At 34.0% G+C, this 22,268-nt stretch overlaps 3 protein-coding genes across 6 annotated transcripts; 2 read left to right on the forward strand and 1 right to left on the reverse strand.

Annotated features, from left to right (window-relative positions):
- Positions 1-240: 240 nt before the first annotated feature.
- Positions 241-8,507, forward strand: LOC146925918 (topless-related protein 1-like). Of its 4 annotated transcripts, none has more exons than XM_085758354.1 (26): positions 241-782; positions 1,027-1,142; positions 1,271-1,450; positions 1,700-1,813; positions 1,903-2,061; positions 2,273-2,450; positions 2,547-2,673; positions 2,915-3,024; positions 3,126-3,297; positions 3,410-3,519; positions 3,638-3,707; positions 3,960-4,033; positions 4,129-4,224; positions 4,304-4,399; positions 4,717-4,844; positions 4,969-5,203; positions 5,285-5,446; positions 5,525-5,614; positions 5,790-5,936; positions 6,122-6,232; positions 6,339-6,518; positions 6,716-6,844; positions 7,048-7,143; positions 7,323-7,511; positions 7,592-7,758; positions 7,955-8,507. In XM_085758354.1, the coding sequence occupies exons 2-26, from the start codon at positions 1,063-1,065 to the stop codon at positions 8,169-8,171; spliced, it is 3,417 nt and encodes a 1,138-aa protein (XP_085614480.1). In that variant the 5' UTR covers positions 241-782; positions 1,027-1,062; the 3' UTR covers positions 8,172-8,507. The 4 variants fall into 4 exon arrangements, with proteins under 4 accessions (XP_085614480.1, XP_085614482.1, XP_085614479.1 ...); XM_085758356.1 differs by having other exon boundaries at positions 7,958-8,507; XM_085758353.1 differs by having other exon boundaries at positions 241-439.
- Positions 8,508-11,134: 2,627 nt separating this feature from the next.
- On the forward strand, positions 11,135-11,855 carry LOC146925919 (14-3-3-like protein C). The gene is made up of 3 exons (XM_085758351.1): positions 11,135-11,181; positions 11,258-11,561; positions 11,669-11,855. The coding sequence occupies exons 2-3, from the start codon at positions 11,260-11,262 to the stop codon at positions 11,838-11,840; spliced, it is 474 nt and encodes a 157-aa protein (XP_085614477.1). The 5' UTR covers positions 11,135-11,181; positions 11,258-11,259; the 3' UTR covers positions 11,841-11,855.
- A 1,840-nt stretch (positions 11,856-13,695) lies between these two features.
- Positions 13,696-19,271, reverse strand: LOC146925920 (uncharacterized). Its single transcript, XM_085704655.1, has 2 exons — positions 18,132-19,271; positions 13,696-13,938 (listed from the first exon to the last, which is right to left on the reverse strand). Exons 1-2 carry the CDS (start codon positions 19,269-19,271, stop codon positions 13,696-13,698), a joined length of 1,383 nt encoding a protein of 460 aa, XP_085560781.1.
- Positions 19,272-22,268: the final 2,997 nt, after the last annotated feature.

The raw sequence follows: 22,268 nt of genomic DNA on the forward strand, positions 1-22,268 counted from the left end.
AAACTCACGGTCTGAAGCTGAAAGACAGTTGTTAGCTCGAGATTCCGAGCCGATAGTTTATGCAAAACCGAAGCCGGCTTAGTGGGTCCCACAATAACTGCACTTTCTTATATAACAGATAAATCATATCATATACCTTATCAATCACATATCAGAAACTCGATAACCTATTTTGATAACCACACGTCCTTATCACCCTCTAACATTATAAAAAAACAACCTATTTCTGCAAGTTCAAATGTCCCCTTCTTTCTCTCTCTATAAATATAGATTTAGAGGAGTTTCTAGAGAGAGAAAGTGTAGATTAGTCCATATCTGTGAGGAGAGAGAAAGTGTTTAAGAATCTTGAAACTTTGTGTTGTGGGTTTGGTACTTTGGTTACATATTCGGAGTTTTCTTTGTTGTTGTTGTTGTTCTCATGTTCGGTTTTGAAGCAAAGGTAACAAAACAAACACACAGTTTCTCTCTCTTTCATTCATGCTTCCGAATCTGTACCCTTTAAAGTTAAAAACTTTATTTTTATTTATTTTTTCGTTTTTTATTTAAAAAAATGTTTTTTTTTTTGTTTTTGATTTTTTGGGGTTGACACTTTAGGTTCATGCATCTTCATCATCATGGATTAAAGTTTCATTTTTTATGTGTTTGATCATATGGGTTTGGAGAGAGAGAGAGAGAGAGAGAGAGAGAGAGAGAGATGGGTGTTCAATATTTTCTTAGTTTTTGTTTGGCCAACAAAATCACATCAATTTTCTTTTTTTAGTTATTTTTTACAAATAAAGAAGGTTATTTTTTTCTTCTTTTCCATAAATGCTTTCTGTTAAGTAATTATAATTATTATTTATTTATTATTTAACATTTACTATTTATTTATATTTATATTTATAACCTACCCTTCTTGCAAATTTTCTGACTTTTTGAATTATATTTTTGCAGTTAATTATTATTTATTATTTAACATTTATTATTTATATTTATAACCTACCCTTGTTGCAAATTTTCTGACTTTTTTGAATTATATTTTTGCAGATCTAGTTCAGTGTTGCAGATTTTAGTGTGGTTAAGATGTCATCTTTGAGTAGGGAATTGGTGTTCTTGATCTTGCAGTTTCTGGATGAGGAAAAGTTCAAAGAGACTGTTCACAAGTGGGGCTAAGTTTTTTTGTTCTATTATTTTAACTTATTATTATTTTTAGTATAATGTTTTTTTTTTTTTTTTGGGGTACCACATTTGATTTGACTAATTAATTGATTATACTTTATGTTTGAAAAAGGCTTGAGCAGGAGTCGGGATTTTTCTTTAACATGAAATATTTTGAGGATGAAGTTCATAATGGGAATTGGGATGAAGTTGAAAAGTACTTATCTGGTTTCACAAAAGTAGATGATAATAGGTATTCTATGAAGATATTTTTTGAGATAAGGAAGCAAAAGTATCTTGAGGCATTGGATAAGTAAGTCTCACATCACATTTTGGTTTTTCTCTTGTTAGTTTTTGGTCACAATCATGGTTTTAGACTGTGGTCGAGGTCGAGGTTGCACTGCGAACCATATATTGCGGCAAAATGCTGTTGAAATCGAGGTTTTAAATTGTAGTTGCGGACCGTAGTTTAAAACCATGCTCGGAATTATGGTTTGATTTGTAGCTAGCATGCAACACAAGCTTACACTTGAAACTGTTTCTACATATTGTATTTGTATAGGCATGATCGGTCGAAAGCTGTAGAGATATTAGTGAAGGATTTGAAAGTGTTTGCCACGTTTAATGAAGAATTGTTCAAGGAAATCACACAGCTATTGACTTTGGAGAATTTTAGGTACTGATTTAATTAAGTTTAAATTCTTTTTTGCATTTCCTATTTTCAGTTTGTAAGATGTAGCCATTGAGTTTCGGTTATTATTGCAGGGAAAATGAACAGTTGTCAAAGTATGGTGATACTAAGTCTGCGCGGGCAATCATGTTGGTTGAGCTTAAAAAGCTCATTGAAGCTAATCCGTTATTTCGTGACAAATTGCAATTTCCTAACCTTAAAAACTCAAGGTTAAGGACACTCATCAATCAAAGGTAATATTTTCTTATGATTCAATTCTTCAACGGCAATGTGGTGTAACATTTGACTGTTGTTTTATCTGAATGCATCGTTACTATTAGTTGTTGATCTTTGTTATACTGCTAAGCTTTGCATTGAAGATATTCACTTTCTAGCAGTTGATTAGGTTGTGTTCTATTGGCAATGAACTTATTTTCTTTTCCTTTTTTTGAAAAAACATCATAGCTTGAATTGGCAGCATCAACTATGTAAGAATCCGCGTCCGAATCCTGATATAAAAACTCTTTTTGTGGATCACTCATGCGGACAACCAAATGGTGCACGTGCTCCTTCGCCTGCTAACAGTCCGTTATTAGGATCCTTACCGAAGGCTGGTGGATTTCCTCCTCTTGGTGCTCATGGGGTGAGCTTCTTTTGATATCATAGGCTTCGTTTAACGTCTCTGTTATCTTTGAACTCTTATTAAGGTGCTGAACTTTTATGTGCTTCGTGTTTACAGCCTTTTCAACCTAATCCGGGAGCAGTGCCAACACAACTCGCTGGTTGGATGTCAAATCCTACCACTGTAGCACATGCTGCAGTTTCTGGTGCTGGAGCTATAGGTCTTGGTGCTCCATCAATGCCCGGTAACACACCATTTCTCTTTCTATTGTTCTCCAAATCTTTTATGTTATTCATACCAAGAATGAATAGACCATCTATGAAACATTGACAACAGCCATGACATGGACACCCATAGTAATTTGAAAAGATGCAAGTAATGGAATGTAACCACGTTTGTCAGTGTCAGACACCAAAAATGTGTCGGACACCTGACACGCTTTCAATCTGAACTACATCTAACTTTAGTTTCTCTCTCATGTTTAGGTGCTTTGAAGCATCCGCGGACTCCTCCAATTAATCCTTCTGTTGACTATCCATCCGGTGATTCAGATCATGTGGCTAAGAGAACAAGGCCAATGGGAATAACAGATGAGGTAATCTGTTATTTACTAGTAGAGACATCATTAGCAATTCACACCTAGGTATATGCAGGTTTTAACCCCTCAAGTTTTCTGCTATCCATCATTTCATGTAGGTAAATCTACCTGTCAATGTGTTGTCGGGAACATTCCCAGGTCATGGACATAGTCAGGCTTTTAATGCACCTGATGATTTGCCATTGCCGAAGACTGTCATGCGAACTCTGAATCAGGGCTCATCTCCTATGAGCATGGACTTTCATCCAGTTCAACAATCTTTACTGCTAGGTTGGCTGCTCTTCTAAGGCATTTGAATGTTGTTATTTTTTTTTATCACTATTTTGGATTTATTTTCCATCAAAAGTACCGTTTGACTGAGGTTTGCTTTATCCACTTTCAGTTGGCACAAATGTGGGGGACATTGCCTTATGGGAGGTGGGTTCTAGGGAGCGGTTGGTCTCGAGGAACTTCAAAGTTTGGGATCTTAGTGCATGTTCAATGCCATTTCAGGTTGTCTCTTTAGTCTTTAACTTTATACATAGATGTTCTTGATGAAAATCTGTACTGAACCCTTAGACTTTTGTAAATTATCCATGACGGAAGAGAAAACTAACTATGATCAATTCAGGCTGCTCTTGTCAAAGATCCAAGTGTTTCTGTTAACCGTGTGATTTGGAGTCCCGATGGTGCTTTATTTGGTTAGTTGAAAACTTTTCCAATTCTTCAATGTTTGATAGAATTCATATGCACTTTCAGACTATGTAACACTCACATGGTCACATTCACTGAACATGATAGTGACACTGACGCTAATAATTTAAAAAAGTGAAAGTAGTTGTATCAAATCACATGTATCTGTATCGGACACGATCTAAAATGTTGGTGCCACATAGCTTTCAGATGTCAACTCAACCAATCCAACTAATGTCATGAATTTGTCCAATTAACAGGTGTTGCATACTCGAGGCACATTGTTCAGATATACTCTTACCATAATGGTGATGATGTTCGGCAGCACTTAGAGGTACATAGATAAATACATACGTATGCGTATATAGTTATATACAAATATATGCAAATACATTGTTATTATTGTCTTGATGTGAACCTGTTTTCTAGATTGATGCTCATGTTGGTGGAGTAAATGATCTTGCATTTTCCCATCCAAATAAGCAACTGTGTGTGATAACCTGTGGTGATGATAAGACTATTAAGGTGAGTCTGTCAAAACAAGTTGATTTACTGAAGTCGACGAGATCAATATGTTGCTAACAAAGTTGTGTAATTTAATAAGGTGTGGGATGCTGTATCGGGAACAAAGCAATATACGTTTGAAGGTCACGAGGCTCCGGTTTATTCTGTCTGTCCGCATTATAAAGAAAACATTCAGGTAGAAATTGAATTTTTAACACCTTTGCAGAGAGTGCTTTTTGAGTTTGTTTGCATGATTCCTTTAATTAATTGTTGTATACATTAATATTTGTAATTATTTGCAGTAATTTGTAATAATTGTATTCGGTACATTATCAGGCCCGTTAGACTAGAATAGTCTATTTAAATGAATTACTTTTTGCACCCTATTCACAACTTTGAAATATATCAGAAATATTTTCTATAATAATGTTATTATAGGATCCGAAATAACCTTTTTTTGCCGTTTTCTGGTTGATTTTTCAGCCAATAACTCTTATGTCGTGTATGTTGTAGTTCATCTTTTCAACAGCGCTAGACGGCAAAATAAAAGCATGGTTGTATGACAATTTGGGATCACGTGTTGATTATGATGCTCCTGGTCGATGGTGCACTACCATGGCTTATAGTGCTGACGGTACAAGGTCAATATTCACAACCATAGCTCCTTGTAACTTGCTGGATATTGCTGCATCGTTGAATTATACTTCCTATTTCTTTGATGCTTTTTGTTCAGATGTTTTGACTGACTGTGAATATATACTATAGGCTCTTTTCATGTGGAACAAGCAAAGATGGAGAATCATCTATTGTGGAGTGGAATGAAAGTGAAGGAGCAGTGAAAAGGACTTACCAAGGATTTCGTAAACGATCTATGGGCGTTGTGCAGTTTGATACTACCAAAAATCGATTTTTGGCTGCCGGCGATGATTTCTCCATTAAGTTCTGGGATATGGACAATATTCAACTTTTGACTACAGTTGATGCTGATGGGGGTCTACCAGTAAGTTCACTATTTTATTGTAAATTGAAGAGCCAAGCTATAGAAATATCAGTTGCTAACTCTTTTCTGGTTTATCTCTAGGCAAGTCCACGTATTCGTTTCAACAAGGATGGAACTCTTTTAGCCGTTTCAGCAAATGATAATGGAATCAAAATTGTAGCAAATTCTGATGGTATTCGTTTATTGCGTACATTAGAGAATAGTTCTATGTATGATGCATCGAGAGCATCAGAGTTGGCAAAGGTAGACTATATTCATAGATGTCATACTTTCCATACCTCTTATTGATAAAACTTAATCTAACACAATGTCTTGCGGCAGCCTACAATAAACTCAATGTCTTCTGCTGCCGCTGCAACTAGTGCTGCACTAGCTGAGAGAGCCTCATCTGTAGCAGCTATTGCTGGAATGGTTTGTGGTCTTATCCTCTTACATTATTCTCGCATGTTACTCGCAACTATTTTGTTACATGAAGTATTTTCCTCTGGCTCCTGATAGAAAAGAGGAGCGAACCTTCTTTTAGGACGGTTATTATTTTTTATTATTTGTTGATTGATTAACTATATGCCAAATTTTATCTCATCAGAATGGAGATACTCGAAGCATGGGCGATGTTAAACCTAGAATAAGTGAAGAAGCCAATGACAAGTCAAAGATATGGAAACTCACTGAAATCAATGAACCATCTCATTGTAGATCCTTGAAGCTACCAGAGAACGTTAGAGTAAACAAGGTATGTTATTTAATTCAAAATTATCAAATACCCTCCAATGGAAACTTTAGTCATCAAATACAAATAGTGAAAAAGTAGCATCAGTTATACAAAATTACTTAAACCTCTAAGGTATGTATCATACTTTAATCATTTTGACTTTGACTAATGTCTCATAGCATGAAATTGTTCTGATTTTGTGACAGATATCGAGGTTGATTTATACAAATTCAGGTAATGCTATTCTAGCATTAGCATCAAATGCCATTCACCTTCTCTGGAAATGGCCGCGAAATGAACGTAACTCATCTGGCAAGGTATGTGAACACATGAAGTTACTTGTCAGACAACTTCCATTATTATGCATTCAGAAAGTGGGAATAGGTATTTATACTGTTTTCTATGTGAACATTTATCCTGTAGGCCAATGCTTCCGTGCCAGCTCAGTTGTGGCAACCATCGAGCGGCATCCTGATGACTAATGACATCGCTGATAGCAATCCTGAAGATTCTGTTCCGTGCTTTGCTCTGTCCAAAAATGATTCGTATGTAATGTCTGCTTCAGGAGGGAAGATATCCTTGTTCAACATGATGACTTTTAAGGTAACATTTTTTTGTAAATACTGTACATTTGTAATTGTAATAAATGTATTTGGTCTGTTAGGTTAGAATAGTCTATTCAAACGATAGTGCATATAAAAAGTTTAACCAAATGAGTGTCCACACCATATTCATAACTCTTTTTTGCAGTTGTTCCTAATTTTCTATTAACCAATTTCAACCTTCTTGTATATGTGCAGACGATGACAACTTTCATGCCTCCGCCACCTGCGGCTACTTTTCTTGCTTTCCATCCTCAGGATAACAATATTATTGCTATAGGCATGGATGATTCCTCTATTCAGATATATAATGTCCGTGTTGATGAGGTAACACTGATGTCTGTAAACAGTTTCTAATCATATTTGGCATCCATGAAGCCTAACACATGCATATACACCGGGCATGACACTGACATTGACTTGTAGCAATGGACATGTGTCAGTGTCCCGTCAGCACCCAACACGTTTTCAATCCCAAGTGTTGATGCTACATGGTTTGAGATTGGTGTTAATGTGAAGTTTTTTTGCAGGTTAAAAGTAAACTCAAAGGTCATACAAAAAGAATAACTGGTCTTGCTTTCTCTCATGTATTGAATGTTCTTGTTTCATCCGGAGCGGATGCTCAGGTAATAATTTCCAAATGTAGATCTTTCTTAATTTTGTTTTCTACAATAAAAATTGCATTAAAAAAAACTTAAAATTTATATTCTTGTCAACTATAGAACCCCTTTTGAGTATACAATAAGAAGTGCAATTTTGCAAAGTTACGATATAGAGTTGCCTCTAAGCCCTTTTTGTGATGCAGATTTGTGTGTGGAACACTGACGGATGGGAAAAACAGAAGACTAGATTCTTGCAGCTACCTCCTGGGAGGACTCCATCAGCACAGTCAGATACACGTGTACAGTTTCATCAGGATCAGATACAGTTCTTGGTTGTACACGAAACTCAGCTTGCCATTTTTGAAGCAACTAAACTAGAATGTCTAAAGCAGGTTAGATTTTTGAGTTCAATGTGTTATTTAATTGATTTCATTATATTTCTATTGTCTCATATCAATATCTGGAATTATAGTGGGCCCCACGGGATTCTTCTGCACCAATATCGCATGCAACTTTTTCGTGCGACAGCCAGCTGATATATGCAAGCTTTTTAGACGCAACAGTCTGTGTGTTTAATGCTTCAAATCTCAGATTGCGGTGTCGTATCAATCCTCCTGCTTATCTTCCTGCAAGTGTCAGGTAAGGCTTGAGCAGTTCTTACCTTTTGAGTTATAGTTTTATGAGTTGAGTTATGCTTAAGCCCAAATTTTTAGATTCTATATCTCATTTCTTTAAAGATTTTCTTGATTATTCGACATGTAGAATTTACTTGTTTACATGTGTTTATTTGAAATGCAACTCTTTCATGTACTTATTTACATGTGTTTATATGCAGCAGCAATTCAAACGTACAACCACTAGTAATTGCAGCACATCCACATGAAGCAAATCAGTTTGCTGTAGGACTATCAGATGGTGGAGTTCATGTGTTCGAGCCTCTTGAATCCGAAGGCAAATGGGGCGTTCCACCTCCGAACGAGAACGGATCATCTAGCAATAATGTAGCAGTAGCTACTTCAGTTGGACTTTCTTCAGATCAAGCACAAAGATGAAATGATAAAACCAATCCATTTTCAGCCATAAGACAAGTTTCTTTTACATACTTGGCTTGTTGGTCATTTCGAAGAACTAAATTTATCTCTACTTTTGTTTATGCAGCTGGATTCTATCCAAATTAGCTGATCCACTGTTCTATATATTTGTTCTAATGAAGCATATAATCATGTCATGCTGGAACAGCTAATTTGGTTGAAACCAAAACTACATTGTGATTTGCCAATAGATTTGAATTTTTATTTTTATTTTTTTATTATAGTTTAATTTAATGCTACAGATGTAGAAATGTTTGAAGTATTTTTAAGCTGTTTCATTATACTGGTTAAGCCTAACTTATTACCTTTTATATGTTCCATTTAATTCTGGCTTGTAGCTTATTAATAGGCCATGATATTTTTAAGGCAAAAATGGTTCTTTAACTTGATTTGATTTTTTTATTTTATTTTAAATTTCTTGTGTTAAGTTGGTACTTCATGTTTAAAAATATCAACAATGTTTGTACCAAACTTTGTTTTGGATCTATGTAGGTTATAAGAAGTCTGACCATTCAAAAAGATAAATACATATTTTGATTTATCAAATACTAACATTTAAATGATTGTTATAATACCCTAACTCATAAATTATGAGTCATAATGATCATTTGAAACAATATTTTAACAACTTTGGATGAAAGTACCAACAAATATTTTTAAACTGAAAATGTAAATTAAAAAACGAACAAATTGTAAATGAAATTCTGAAGTTATTAGAATATGGCGTATTTAATACTCTATTGGTCTCTATTAGTCTATACTCTATTGTGTTAAATGTTACCAAAAAAGTCCATTGTATTAAATGGTACCATCTTCTCTTGGTTTGTGTGTATGGAGAAAAGTTGCTATATATTTATAGAGAAATGATATTTTGACAACAATTTTTTGACAACTTTTGGACAACTTTCTCTCTTATACTCACATGATGTTGTTATCCTCTCTCTTCCTTTTTCTCTCTCCATTGTTTTTGACCAATAAGAAGTGAGAAAAACAAGGTTGTCAACAAAGTTGTCATCAAATGGATGTCAAAATATCATTACTCATATTTATCAATATGAGCTAACCAAACAATAGTACCGAACTATTTTAAAGAATTTCATTTATAGATTTTAAGATAAATTGCTACTATATTTTATTTTGCCAATTTTGTGGATGACCTCCTCATTCTAGCTAGTGTACTTTTCTATCCTCGGGAAGTTTTTTTTTCTCAGTGTAGTGTGTGCAGAATTAGATGCTGTAATTTTTTGATTGAGGATCTTGATTAAAGACCATAAATTAATGCTGCATTTCCCACTGTGACCTCTGACATAGGGTAGGGTCAAATATGTTTAGTTATTTTCATGTACCTTGCTAGTGAAGTCACAGTGCCAGGGTCCAGTTCAGCATTCAGATCAGTATCAAATTTCAATCACTAAAATTTTATGAGTAAACCTTCCAATTAATTTTGTTTTTTTACTCAATTTAATTCTTAAACTACCATCTTGTACTATTTGCCCTATTTTAACTTCCAATTAATTCTGTTTTTTTACTCAATTTAACTCAGTATCAGCATTCTGTTTTTTTTTTCAATTGCTTTAAAAATAGGAGAGAATAATAATAAATATTAATTTGATGGATTGAAAGTAGTAGAAAAACTACTTATTATATTTTTATAATTCACTGATAAATAAAAGAGAATGATAATTTAAACCTGGAATTAAAAACATTTAAAATTTTATTTACATGCATTCATATATATATATATATATAGATATATATATGGCAAATACCTGAGCTAACTCGTAGAGCTGTCAAAACGGGCTACCCAGCCCGAACGGGTTTCGGGCTTTATCGGGTCGGGTAAAAAATCCACTTAAAATACGAGTTTGAAAAATACTAACCGAGTCCGGCCCTACACGGGCCGCGGGCTAAACGAGCTGACCCGTATTAAAAATTATTATTTTTAAATAAATAATTACTATAAAGTACTCCTACATGCTCAATATTTAGGCAAAAGTTATGGTGCATAAGTCCTTCCCTTATGCACCATGCATAAGCATATCACAACCGTCAGATCAGGGAGGGCCACGTGTTATAATCTTATCACATATTCACCTTCTTCTCTCTTTCCCCTAAAGCCGTTCTCTCAAACCCTTTCACCGTCTTCTCCGCCGTTAATCTCATGGCTTCTTGCGACGACGACGATTTCTCTCTCCTCCACGACGATAACAACCACCACTCTCACCACCACCACCTCCACCAAACCTTCGCACCTCACCACCACCACTTCAGCTCTTCCTCTCTCAACCGACCACCTCCACCACACCCTCCATCCTCCGTCCACCCCATTGCCGAAACAGATCGGAAAATAGTTACACCGTCACCGGCTAACTACTCGCCGTCGCCGGTAAGCGATCAACATCTCTTTCGTTTTTCATTTCTTGCATCAACGCTTTTCATGCTTCTGCATTGTTCACAAATCACCTCAATCTGTTGTATCAATGAAAACTCCATTTTCAGATCTCTGTTTAATTTCCAATGCTGATGTTTTTGCACTGTTTTGATTCGATTCATTTCACAATCATGAGAATGAGATAATGATTTTATTCCGAAATCAATTAGCTTGTGCTGTAGGTGTTTTCATGTTTACAAACTAGTTGCTTTTTTAGCATCATTTCATGGCGCCTTTTTATCTAGGCTCTGTTTGCATAAACAACTTAAATTAAGCACTTAAAGCATAAGTGCTTATTTAGGCTCTGTTTGCACTTAAATTAAACAACTTAAATTAAGTGTTTATTTAAGCACTTAAATTTGTGTGTGCGAAATGAAGGTGATAAAGAAAATAAGTGTATGGTAGATTTTAATTTGAAGGTGTTGAACTTTTTTTTCTTTGCTTTGGTTAAATGTGTTTATTATAGGGATGTTTTAAATTGTGATCGAGTCTGCTTCGTATACACCGCCAAACTCGCTGAACAAGCCGAACGCTACGAAGGTAACATCTCATTTTTGCTTTTGATTCGTATCTTTTTTTTTTTTGCTTATTTGTTTAATTGCTTTGTTTCTTTTAGAAATGGTTGATGCGATGAAGAATGTTGCGAAACTCAATGTTGAATTAACGGTTGAAGAGAGGAATCTGTTATCAGTTGCTTACAAGAATGTTGTTGGAGCACGTAGGGCTTCTTGGAGGATTCTTTCGTCAATTGAGCAGCGAGAAGAAGCGAAAGGGAGTGATGTGAATGTCAATCGGATCAAGGAGTATCGGAAAAAAGTTGAATCGGAGTTGGCTGATGTTTGTAATGATATTATGACTGTGATTGATGATCATCTTATTCCGAATTCTTCCGGTGAATCTAATGTGTTCTATTACAAAATGTAGGTTTATTTTTTGGCTTTGATTTGATTCTGTTTTGTTTTGTTTTTGCTCGCGATGAAATTTGGATCTTGAATGTTGTTTTACTTCGTGTTTGATTGTGATGTAGGAAAGGCGATTATTATCGTTATGTGGCTGAGTTTAAGAGTGGTGATGAGAGGAAAGAGGCTGCTGATCAGTCCTTGAAAGCGTATCAGGTATTCTACACAATTGTCGGGGTTGTTTCTCTTCAATGTTCTGTTGATTTCATTTCAGATTCACAATTGTTCTTGAAAGCTTAATCATGCTTGGTTTGAGTTACTTTACATTCATATCATTTCTGATTTTAGTATATATGCATTATATGCATTTGTTTCTTCAATAAAGCAGTCTGCGGGACTTGGCTTTTCGGGATCAGTAATGATTTTTTTTACATTTATAATATTCCATCTAATCTTGTTATAGGTCTTAGAGACATAAAAAAATCTTATGGCATGGCCGAAATTGCGTTTCTAGACTTTCTTTTGAAATATTTTTCATTACATAGAGGATACAGTAAGCGTAAGTTGTGTCTGATCATAATACTTTAGGACATTAGGGTATATAGATTCTCCACAATTGCAATGAGTGCCTTAGGAAGCAAGATATGTTTGTTTTCCTTGATGAAAGACAAAATTGACATAAGCTCTATCCAGAAGAATTAACTGAGATTTTAGAGACATATTACACAGTAAGTTTCTTGGTATGACATATCCAAATTCCTGGCTCCATTTTCTTTCTTTCATGTCTCATCTCTTTTATCCCTTAGTTTGGAAACACTGAAAGTATTAATGAAAGAGATGCATATATCTCAAACTACATCTTTGCTTTTAAATGCTAGCGATGTGTGCAGAGTGAAGTATCGACCTCTCAAACAATATATGTGAAATTTGATCTGCAATGTTGGCATGTTTAGGGTTAATTTTCTTTGTTTTTGTATAACCAGCTCACTCAAAACACATGAATATTGCATGCAGGTAAAATGTACATGTAATGACAATCCTTCAAAAATTCTTTAGAAAGGAGATGGTGGTTGGTGAAGCAACTGTAATTCAAGAATTCTTTAGAAATGAAGCTCTCTCAAAACCATCTTTTTACTATGACATCCAAGCTGATGCTGCGGAAGACATAGCTAGCATTTTTGACATAGCTAGCATCTTTTAGGAGCACTTGTTGTGGAGCACTTTGTTATTGGAAATTATAACATTCACATTCTTTGTTGTTACGTATTCATGATTATAGGTTGTTACAAAACCATTAGACAGTTAGTTTGGTTTCGCATAGAACACTAGCAAAACCATTGAACCATACTTATGGTTTCAGTAATTGTTTTTATTTAAAACCATTTATCAATAATAATTTTCACTATTCTTTTATTTTATTTACCATTTGACAATTATTTAATAGGTTATGAGTGTGTACTATTAAGTGGTTACTTAATAATGATTTTAATGTTTATCACATTTTTTTTATTACAAAACCATACCATTAGACAATTATTTTGGTTTCACATTGAAAACTATCAAAATGTGTACTATTAAGTGGTTACATTGAAAACTAATTTTAATAAAATTGAACAATCTTGGGCCAAAAATTAAATAAAATGAACGGTATACTATGATAGATACTATAAAAAGACACAACCAACTGATTATGTCACTTTTCGTAGGAACTCGAGAGGTTTAACACAAAAACAAACATAAAATAAAGCAAAAGTATGTTTTCTTTTTCTAGAAGATAAATTGTTTAAAACAAATTAGTAATTTCATTTAAAACCATTAGGCAGTTATTTTGGTTTCACATAGAACACTATCAAAACCATTTAACCGTACTTATGGTTTCAGTATTCCATGCCCCTAATTTTAGTAAAATTAAATTAAATTGAACATTATTGGGCCAAAAATTAAATAAGATGAATAGTATAATATGATAGATACTATAAAAAGACACACCTAACTATCAAAACCATTAAACCATACTTATGGTTTCAGTATTCCATACCCCTAAGTTTGTTTCACCATAAACGTTTTACAAATCTAGAAATTCATAAACTTGATACAAACATTAACAAGAAACTTAACACTAATCTAGAAATCCAGAAATTCAATAAAAAACACATTAACGTGCTAGCTTTTGAATCAATTCTTCATCATCTGAACTTCCTTCATCAGAATCTTGTGCAACATGTTGCTGTTTCTTTATTTGATGCTTCTTTTCTTTACCCTTGGACTTTCTTGTTTTCTGCTCCTTCTTTTTACCACCATCAGATGATGAAGCTGTGTCATTCCTTTCCTCCTCATCCATTTGTGTTAGCCCAAAACTGAATGATGGCAATGACTCTAGCTTTTTAGTTTTTTTCACCTGCATGATCAAAGATAACCATTAAATCCAGAAATTCAATAAAAAAAAACATTAACACTAATCCAGTCCGTTATCGGAGGTTATATATCATGTTGGACGTGCTAGCTTTTGAATCAATTCTTCATAGTATGAAGTTGCTGCCTTCTCCACGTAGTTTCTTTTGCAATTGCTTGAGTTGCTTAATATTGTTGAACAGATTCCAATTCTCAAATCCATAGTTTTTGCAGTCTTGTCATTCTTCCCATGGTTGCTCATTTTACAACTTAGATTCCACAACAAAATTTGTTGCTGAAATTTGTTAAAAACAGTTCCAAAGCAAATCAACACTCTGAAACCATTTCCACAGCAAAATGGTTTCAGAGTAAAACTTGCTAAAACCATTTACACAGCATATTGGTTTTGAGAGTAAAATGGTTTTCTATATGATTTTTAAACAAAACATACTATAATAAGAAACAAATCAACAGTATGAAACCATTTGCTGAGACAATTAAGATTAAGTCTATTTCACATACATGTAAACCATTTTAAATTCAGAGCAAAATAACACATTTTACAACTTAGATTCTAAACCAAACAAAGAAATTGTTAAAAACAGTTCCAAAGCAAATCAACGCTCTGAAACCATTTCCACAGCAAAATGGTTTCAGAGTCAAACTTGCTAAAACCATTTACACAACATATTGGTTTTGAGAGTAAAATGCTGAAAACCATTTCCTGAAATTAAACTATTTGAGTTGATTTTCCAGAAATTAAACCAATTCGAAATTAAACATTATGAAACCATTTCCAGAAATTACTACAACATAAACAATGATAAAAATGTTGCAATGGAAAGTACATTGAACATGCATTAGAAATTGTGCCTTGAAATCCAAACCTCAATCTCTAACGGTTTGCTGAAAACCACTAATTGGAACTGAAATTGAGAGAAAGTAAAGGAAACAAAAAGCAGAAAACTGAAAACCTACGAATGGTTTTTGCATGAACGATACATACCTTGTTCATCATCGAAATCCATTGGATCAACGGAAAGAGGCTTCGATGGGATTCGAACAACTGCACATAATCACCAGATTAACAATCGCAAGCAAGGAAATGAAATCGAAGTAAAAAGGAAAGATAATAGAAATAGATCAATGAGTAACAGACTTGGGGAACTCGTACTTGGAAATTGGAGAAGAACAAGGCTTGTAGTTAGGGTTTACGAACCTTCCGATTGGAGATGAAGATGACGAGTTCAAACGGAGATGATGAATTCGATCTGAGATTGATCGGAGATGAAGGATGGCGAAGGAGGCATATTCGATCTGAGATTGATCGGAGACGAAGGACGGCGAAGGAGGCGGATTCGAATGGAGATGATGAATTCGATCTGAGATTGATCGGAGATTCGATCTGAGTTCCGGCAGTGGTGGTGATGATGAGTTTCTGGCGGTGTGTTTCCGGCGATAGTGAAAGGTTCCGGCGGTGGTTTCCGGCTACGGGGGTGTAGAAAGGTTAAATTGTTTTTGTTGGACTAGGTGTTAATGAGTTGGACTTATGCATGACTTATTAGAATTAAGCTTTCACTTGGGGTGTAGAAAGCAATTATGTTGGGTGTAGAAAGCAATTATGCACGGTGCATAAGGATCTCCTTATGCACCATAACCACATCCCAATATTTAATCGGACTTAACATGCAGGCCCATACGGGCTAGCCCGTTTTGACATCTCTACTAACTCGTGATTGACCCCATTAGTTTTGCCTCGCATTAAATTTAACATGAGAGTTTTGAAATCTACTTTGAAACAAGTGTCGACAGACATTTATCATACAACCAAACTCACTACTATCTTCTACGCATGTTCCAAACACATCTACAACCTTAGAATCTAAAGAAAAATCTATATTATCAAATTGAAGGTCTGATGTCCATTGCAAAGTCGTATGCAAACTGCTTCTCCAATATCAACATCACAAAGAGGAGAGAACCAAGAAGTTTTCGCGAGGACAAAGTCTCATGCATCATCACGGATACACATCCCGATGCCTACCTTGTTCATAGATGAAGAAAAGGAGACATTGATGTCGCACTTGTAACAACCAAGAGTTGTCTTCTCCCACCGAATTGTTTCATAGCTATTGTTTATAAATGGATCGTGATGGGTTGACCCATTTTGCTAATCCTAATAAGTGGTCATGCCCTCAACCGTTTAATTTTTTAACCATCATCCCATTAGATGGTCAAGCATACTAAGCAACATGGTAAAAACCTAATTGTGAACCTAGACGACGATGAGGGTAGCCATTCCTCTCGTACTCTATTGGTGGCTTTGATTCATACTTTTTATGATAAGAACATTCTATAATTTGTATCTACTCATCTATGGCTAATTGTTAAAATTCAAACATCTGAGGAAACAACAACCATCAGAGGTCTTGCAACAAGACTAAACTCATATATTCTCTGATCCAGCTATGCACAATCAAGCCTTAAAAGAAATATAATTTGCCACTAGTGAATAGAAACACAAGTTCAATTTTGTGTTCACTACACAAAAGTTTTCCTTCGAAGGTAATTCTCAACAAGAGAGTATACAAAAATTTCGCTTATAAAATACTTTAAGATAACTCTCAAAGAAAATACTTCAAGATAACTCTTAAAGAGAAGATATAAACATGTTGTTTCCCCCATTAGTTGGAAACACTTCCTTATTTGAAAAAATGTTTATCCATGTGTTTTGAGTGGAGATTATAACCTCTCATGTGACTGGGTAGGAATAAATTTAACTTTAAGAAGATGGTGGGATTATTCCTTTGGCTCCCTTTTGTTTACATAGTTTACTTCTTTGGTTACTCTAATTTCATTTGAGATTAAAGGTGTGTGTCTATTATTGTTTTCAATGGATCTTCATTTGCCACATGTAATTTCTAGGCAGTGAAATAATTTTAAGTTGAAAACCTTATATTTCAACCATGAATATAGCTAGTTGAACTTAACGAAAGAAAATTTATAATATTGAAATTGTAAATTGAAATCCAACATCATTACATGTGCACACAATACAAAAGTGACTTCACCATTAAAAATGCAAGATATAAATCATGAAGTCGATATATAAATAAGACATGAAAATACTATTTGAAAATGTCTAACAGAAAACAATCAACACTTGATAAGAGTCTTCTCCATGTATAAAAGATCACAACATAAAGAGCTTTTAATCCATTTATTGCTTTCTTCGAACCAAATAGTCTTGCATCCCTAAAAGAAATAAATTTTGTATAATAAGTCATTATTGTTCAGGTGTGCTAAAAGGGAGAAGGACAAATGAATGAAAACAATAATAGTATATATGTGTGTGTTTTCAAAGTGGTTCAACATCTTGCAACTTGTTCCAGAAAATAATGAAAGTGACTATAGTTTCAGCAATCAATCCACATTTTTGGATATATATGTGTTTAGGGAAAATTTTCATGAATTTTTTAATCAAACATGTGAAATAATATCAAGAAAAAAATATAAGATCACATGTTAAATGCCACCAATTCAACTACATACAAGAAACTATACTAAAAGGTTAGACACCACATATAATATGTACAATAATTACCTTTCAACATGTTTTCACTTAGTCAAGAACCATCTTTTAGCGTGGAACGAATAGCCGCTTAATAAGTCTTGGATTCTATAAAGGAAAAAAAAATAAAGGTAGTTATATATTAAATCACAAATATAAGTAATTAATCAAATGTATGTAATTTGCAAATTTAAAAACCGTAAACATTGTTGATGGATCCAAAAGAGTTTCAAAAGCGAAAATTGAAATCCTTAATCAAATCTATTATTAAGATTCCAAAATCCGAAATCAAATCTAATCATGAGTTTTTGTGATAAAACATGATTCATTTGGATAGATTTATAGAAAGCTAGAAATAAATCATGAATTTATTGTATATCTTACAATCCAAAGCTATATATGTATTGTAACAAAAACAAAGTTCTTAAAATCTAACAAATAGTGATGGTTATGGTTTATAGTCCAATGACCAGTATCCATTTATAATGTGCAATGAAAATTTTATGATCCATATTTTAAATTCTCACATGCATTTATACTACATTATGAATAAATCAGTAAAAGAACATAAGAATTGATATGATAGAAACTATATTTAATTTTTTGTGAAAATTAATGCAATTAATTACCTCATTGTCCAAGCAACATGCAAAAGGGGCTAAGCATTTGAGCAACAACTGACCACAATTTATTATATAATCGTACACACTTGGGTCGTATCCAACCATTCCAAAATTTGTGCCGTTGCCATTGAAGTCATAGTAGTAGAAATATAGAAGATTTCTAAACTTGAAAAATGCAACTCCACCATAAGGGTTAAAGGACAAGAGCTCGCCATTGGTATTAAGAATCAACAACTTCCTATTCACTTTTCGATGAATTGTGTGCCATGTATAAGAGCTAACACCCATTGTAACACATTCAATGAGTTCAAAACAAACAAAATTTACACCTCTAAATGAGACCAATATGATCTTGCCATCTTTTAGATTTATCTCCCTTTGACAATTATCAAAAACACAATCAGGATGAAGTGTTATTATCTCAGCTTGATTCGAGGCATTCTCCTGAGGATCAACTTTAATTTTCAATAAATATTGTCCTGAACATGAGAGTCGGTAAATAGATCCTTTTAGATAAACCGATTTCCTGACCCAGTAAGACTCATTAATAAATTGAGGAAAACTGATAGTCAATGTCGTCCAAAGGCCGGTCATAGAGGAGAAAATATTAATACGGCCATGATCCTGGAAATGTACAATCTTGAAGAACCAAGATTCTGAAGGGTCATATACCAAAGCAGCATATGAATACCTTCCAGAGAGTTGTCTAGAAGGCTTCAAAATAGCCACACATTGTTTTGTTATAGGATTCATGACGTAGTAGTGGTAGACGCCACGCACAATGTTCCTAGCTTGACCATCGTTATGGCAAAACAAGAATAACCCATTGCATGTGTCTATAATATTTCGTGAACTGACATTGCAACACATTACTAATGAGCACCAATTAAAAAATTGTTCTAGGCCATAAAATGGGTGAGGGAAAAGGTGAGGAAACACCAAAGGTTGTAATGGATACTCCTTTGGAAGTGTTGTGGTTAGGATGCGATTACGCCATGAGTGCGAGACACACATGGCCTTTGATTGATCCTTCACAGGTAGCCCACCAAAGATTTTTGTTTGAAGCTCTGTGGGGAGACGGTTGAATAAGGATCTAGGCTTCCTTATCCCCATTGTTCTCTTCTTTCTAAAAATTTTACCCTCCATTTAAAGAGTGATTATATATATGATTATCAAGAAGAATTGATAATGGCAGTCGAGTGTGATATCTCTATTGCTTAACGATCTGATTCTTATAGAAGCGTGAGACATGAAACGCGACACACGTAGCAAAATAGTTTCAGGTTTAGAAAATTAAAATGATGGTAATATTTTTAATTATACATAGACAAAAGATAAGGTAGGCATGAATCTAGCTAAGAAAATAAAAGTGGTCGTAATATTTTTAATTATACATAGACAAAAGATAAGGCATGCATGAATCTAACTTTTTTTTCCTTCGACAAAATGAATCTAGCTTGTTTCTTCGTTGACTCAATTAAAGTTTTGAGAAACAAAGCAATATAATTTTTTTTTTATGAATTTTTTGAAATGGAAATTCTAATTATTATATGAATTTTAAATTTATACTTTATATTAAAATTATTTAATATCGTTAATTAGCATGTATGGTTTTACTTTGACTCAATTAATATATAGTACAAGAATTAAAAAAAAAGTAGTTAGTTTTATTTGAGAATAAGAAATTATGACTTAATTTTCAAATTGCCCTTTATTAATAAAACGTAAAAGAGAAATTAAAAGAATTAGAAAAATAAATAGTTAAGGATATAAAGAAAAGAAACATTAATGCATCATCCATTTATATTAAAATTATTTAATATCGTTAATTAGCATGTATGGTTTTACTTTGACTCAATTAATATATAGTACAAGAATTAAAAAAAAGTAGTTAGTTTTATTTGAGAATAAGAAATTATGACTTAATTTTCAAATTACCCTTTATTAATAAAACGTAAAAGAGAAATTAAAAGAATTAGAAAAATAAATAGTTAAGGATATAAAGAAAAGAAACATTAATGCATCATCCATAACATTAATGCATCATCCATAATTATTTTGGTGGTGTCCGGGGTTCGAACCCCGGACCTTGCATATAAATAGTTAAGGATATAAAGAAAAGAAACATTAATGCATCATCCATAACATTAATGCATCATCCATAATTATTTTGGTGGTGTCCAGGGTTCATTATTTTGGTGGTGTCCGGGGTTCGAACCCCGGACCTTGCATATATTATGCATTGTCCTTACCAGCTTAGCTAAGCTCATGGGACAATTTTTTGTTAGAAAGACATATATTATGAAATAGAGGGAGTATTAAATAAGAAAAATTATAATTTAATATGAATTTATTGCACTTAATATTTTCACTAATATTAAAATTTGAACCATTTTTTTTATATTGTTTGACTTTGTTTCTTATTATTTATTTACACGAATATTTTATGCAACACTTGTTAATATATTAGTGAAATTCACCAAATAATAAGGGTTTCATTGAAGTTGTCTCAAAGTCTAAAAAGAAAAAAATAGAAAAAAAACTAAAGGACATGAATGATTATAATACTCATTTTAAGTCTTGAGTTTATTTTCCTTTTCTAATTTCCTTTCTCCGTCTCTGCTATGGTAGCACCGGCAACAGAGGTACTAATGTGCTCCTCTCTGATGTGTTCTACTTGTCTTTTACTTTTTTTTGGTGCCTCCACCACATCGTGTTTCGTCCCAACCACCTGTTCTTCCGTTGTAGGATGCAGCCATTGGCATTTAGTGGTGCCCAATGATAAGACAATGGGAGTAAAACATAGGCAGCCTCTCAAACACTACGTCCACTTTGAAAGCGTAACCTTCCCATTCAAACTTCATCAAAAATCCATTTGTATCTACCAATACACGTGCAAAATGGCCAAAAGTTTTATTTTGAGTTGCAACATCAATGGTTAACGGTGCACCCATCGCCTCGACAATCTCAAACAAAGTTTGTTCCATCTAATATTCCATAGGTTGCTCCAACAACATAATCAACACTAGGGAATGCATTTGGTGCTGCTTAGACGGCGTGAAATCCTTCGTCCATGGACCTGCGACCTTCCATACCTTCGAGAGCTTTGAATACAAATCCTTCGATGTGTAAGGTCTACCCCCTTGCTCAGAATCAATCTGCCATGGAGCCTACATTTGCAGTCTTCAATACCTTTCTCATAAACCGCCTAAGTGATTTTAATAGAAAGTGCATCGCCTTTGATAGTTGGTTTGGGTAGCTGGACATTTGAGATTATGGATTTACCCCCAGTGCTTCTGCAAATGTCTTATTTGTTGTTGTTACCTTCGGCTGAATTATGATTGCATCAGTTTTGTCCTCAACACATGGCCAAGGAAACACAAAAACCATGTTTGCCGCTGTGAAACCCTAGCGATATGACCAGGAAAAACCCTAGCAATTTGGCCATGTTAAGCTTGCTAAGAAAATTTGATCAGAGATCGTGAAATTAGAGCGATTCAGATCGAGAAAAGAAGAAGAAACAATCAGGAACCCTAGTTGGGCAAACCCTAGCAGAACTCATTGTAACCCAGTGTTGTCTAAATGATAGTCGTAGTGAAAAAATCCTTTGAATTGACCAATTAGGTATAAAACAGCAACCATGTACTCGCAACCGTGTCCTTCATTAACCGAGATTAAAATCAACACATCACAAAATTATTTAGCTTTATATTCATCCATTTCATCAAATATTTTCATCCATTTATTTTTTCAGAAGCCAAAGTTAAATATGAGAAAGTGAACTAAAGAGTAAATTAATTTCAATTGATTTTGAAAAAAATATATAAGCGGCGAGGAGAAAAAGAAGGAAACCTAAAAAAACCACATAATCCGAATTATGAACGGAACAAGAAAAAATAAGTTCTTTGTGGGTTTTCTAAGCCCCGTGTGAAAATGGCAAAGCTGGTTATAGGAACACCTGAAAGAAAAAAGGAAGGAAAAAAAAACAAATGGAGGGTTTCAGTGTGTTGACTTTGAGGTGAAGGAGAGAAAAAAAATATGGTGTCGATAGTCTATGATAAAATTATGTTCTATATTTGATCTAATGATCAATAATAACTTTCCCATGGTAGAACATTCTTTAGCTTTCCCATGCTAAATGTC

The sequence above is a fragment of the Medicago sativa genome, chromosome 4 (genome assembly GCF_051527215.1).
Source record: "Medicago sativa cultivar Bolivia chromosome 4, Bolivia_mono, whole genome shotgun sequence".
Taxonomy (NCBI): Eukaryota; Viridiplantae; Streptophyta; class Magnoliopsida; order Fabales; family Fabaceae; genus Medicago; species Medicago sativa.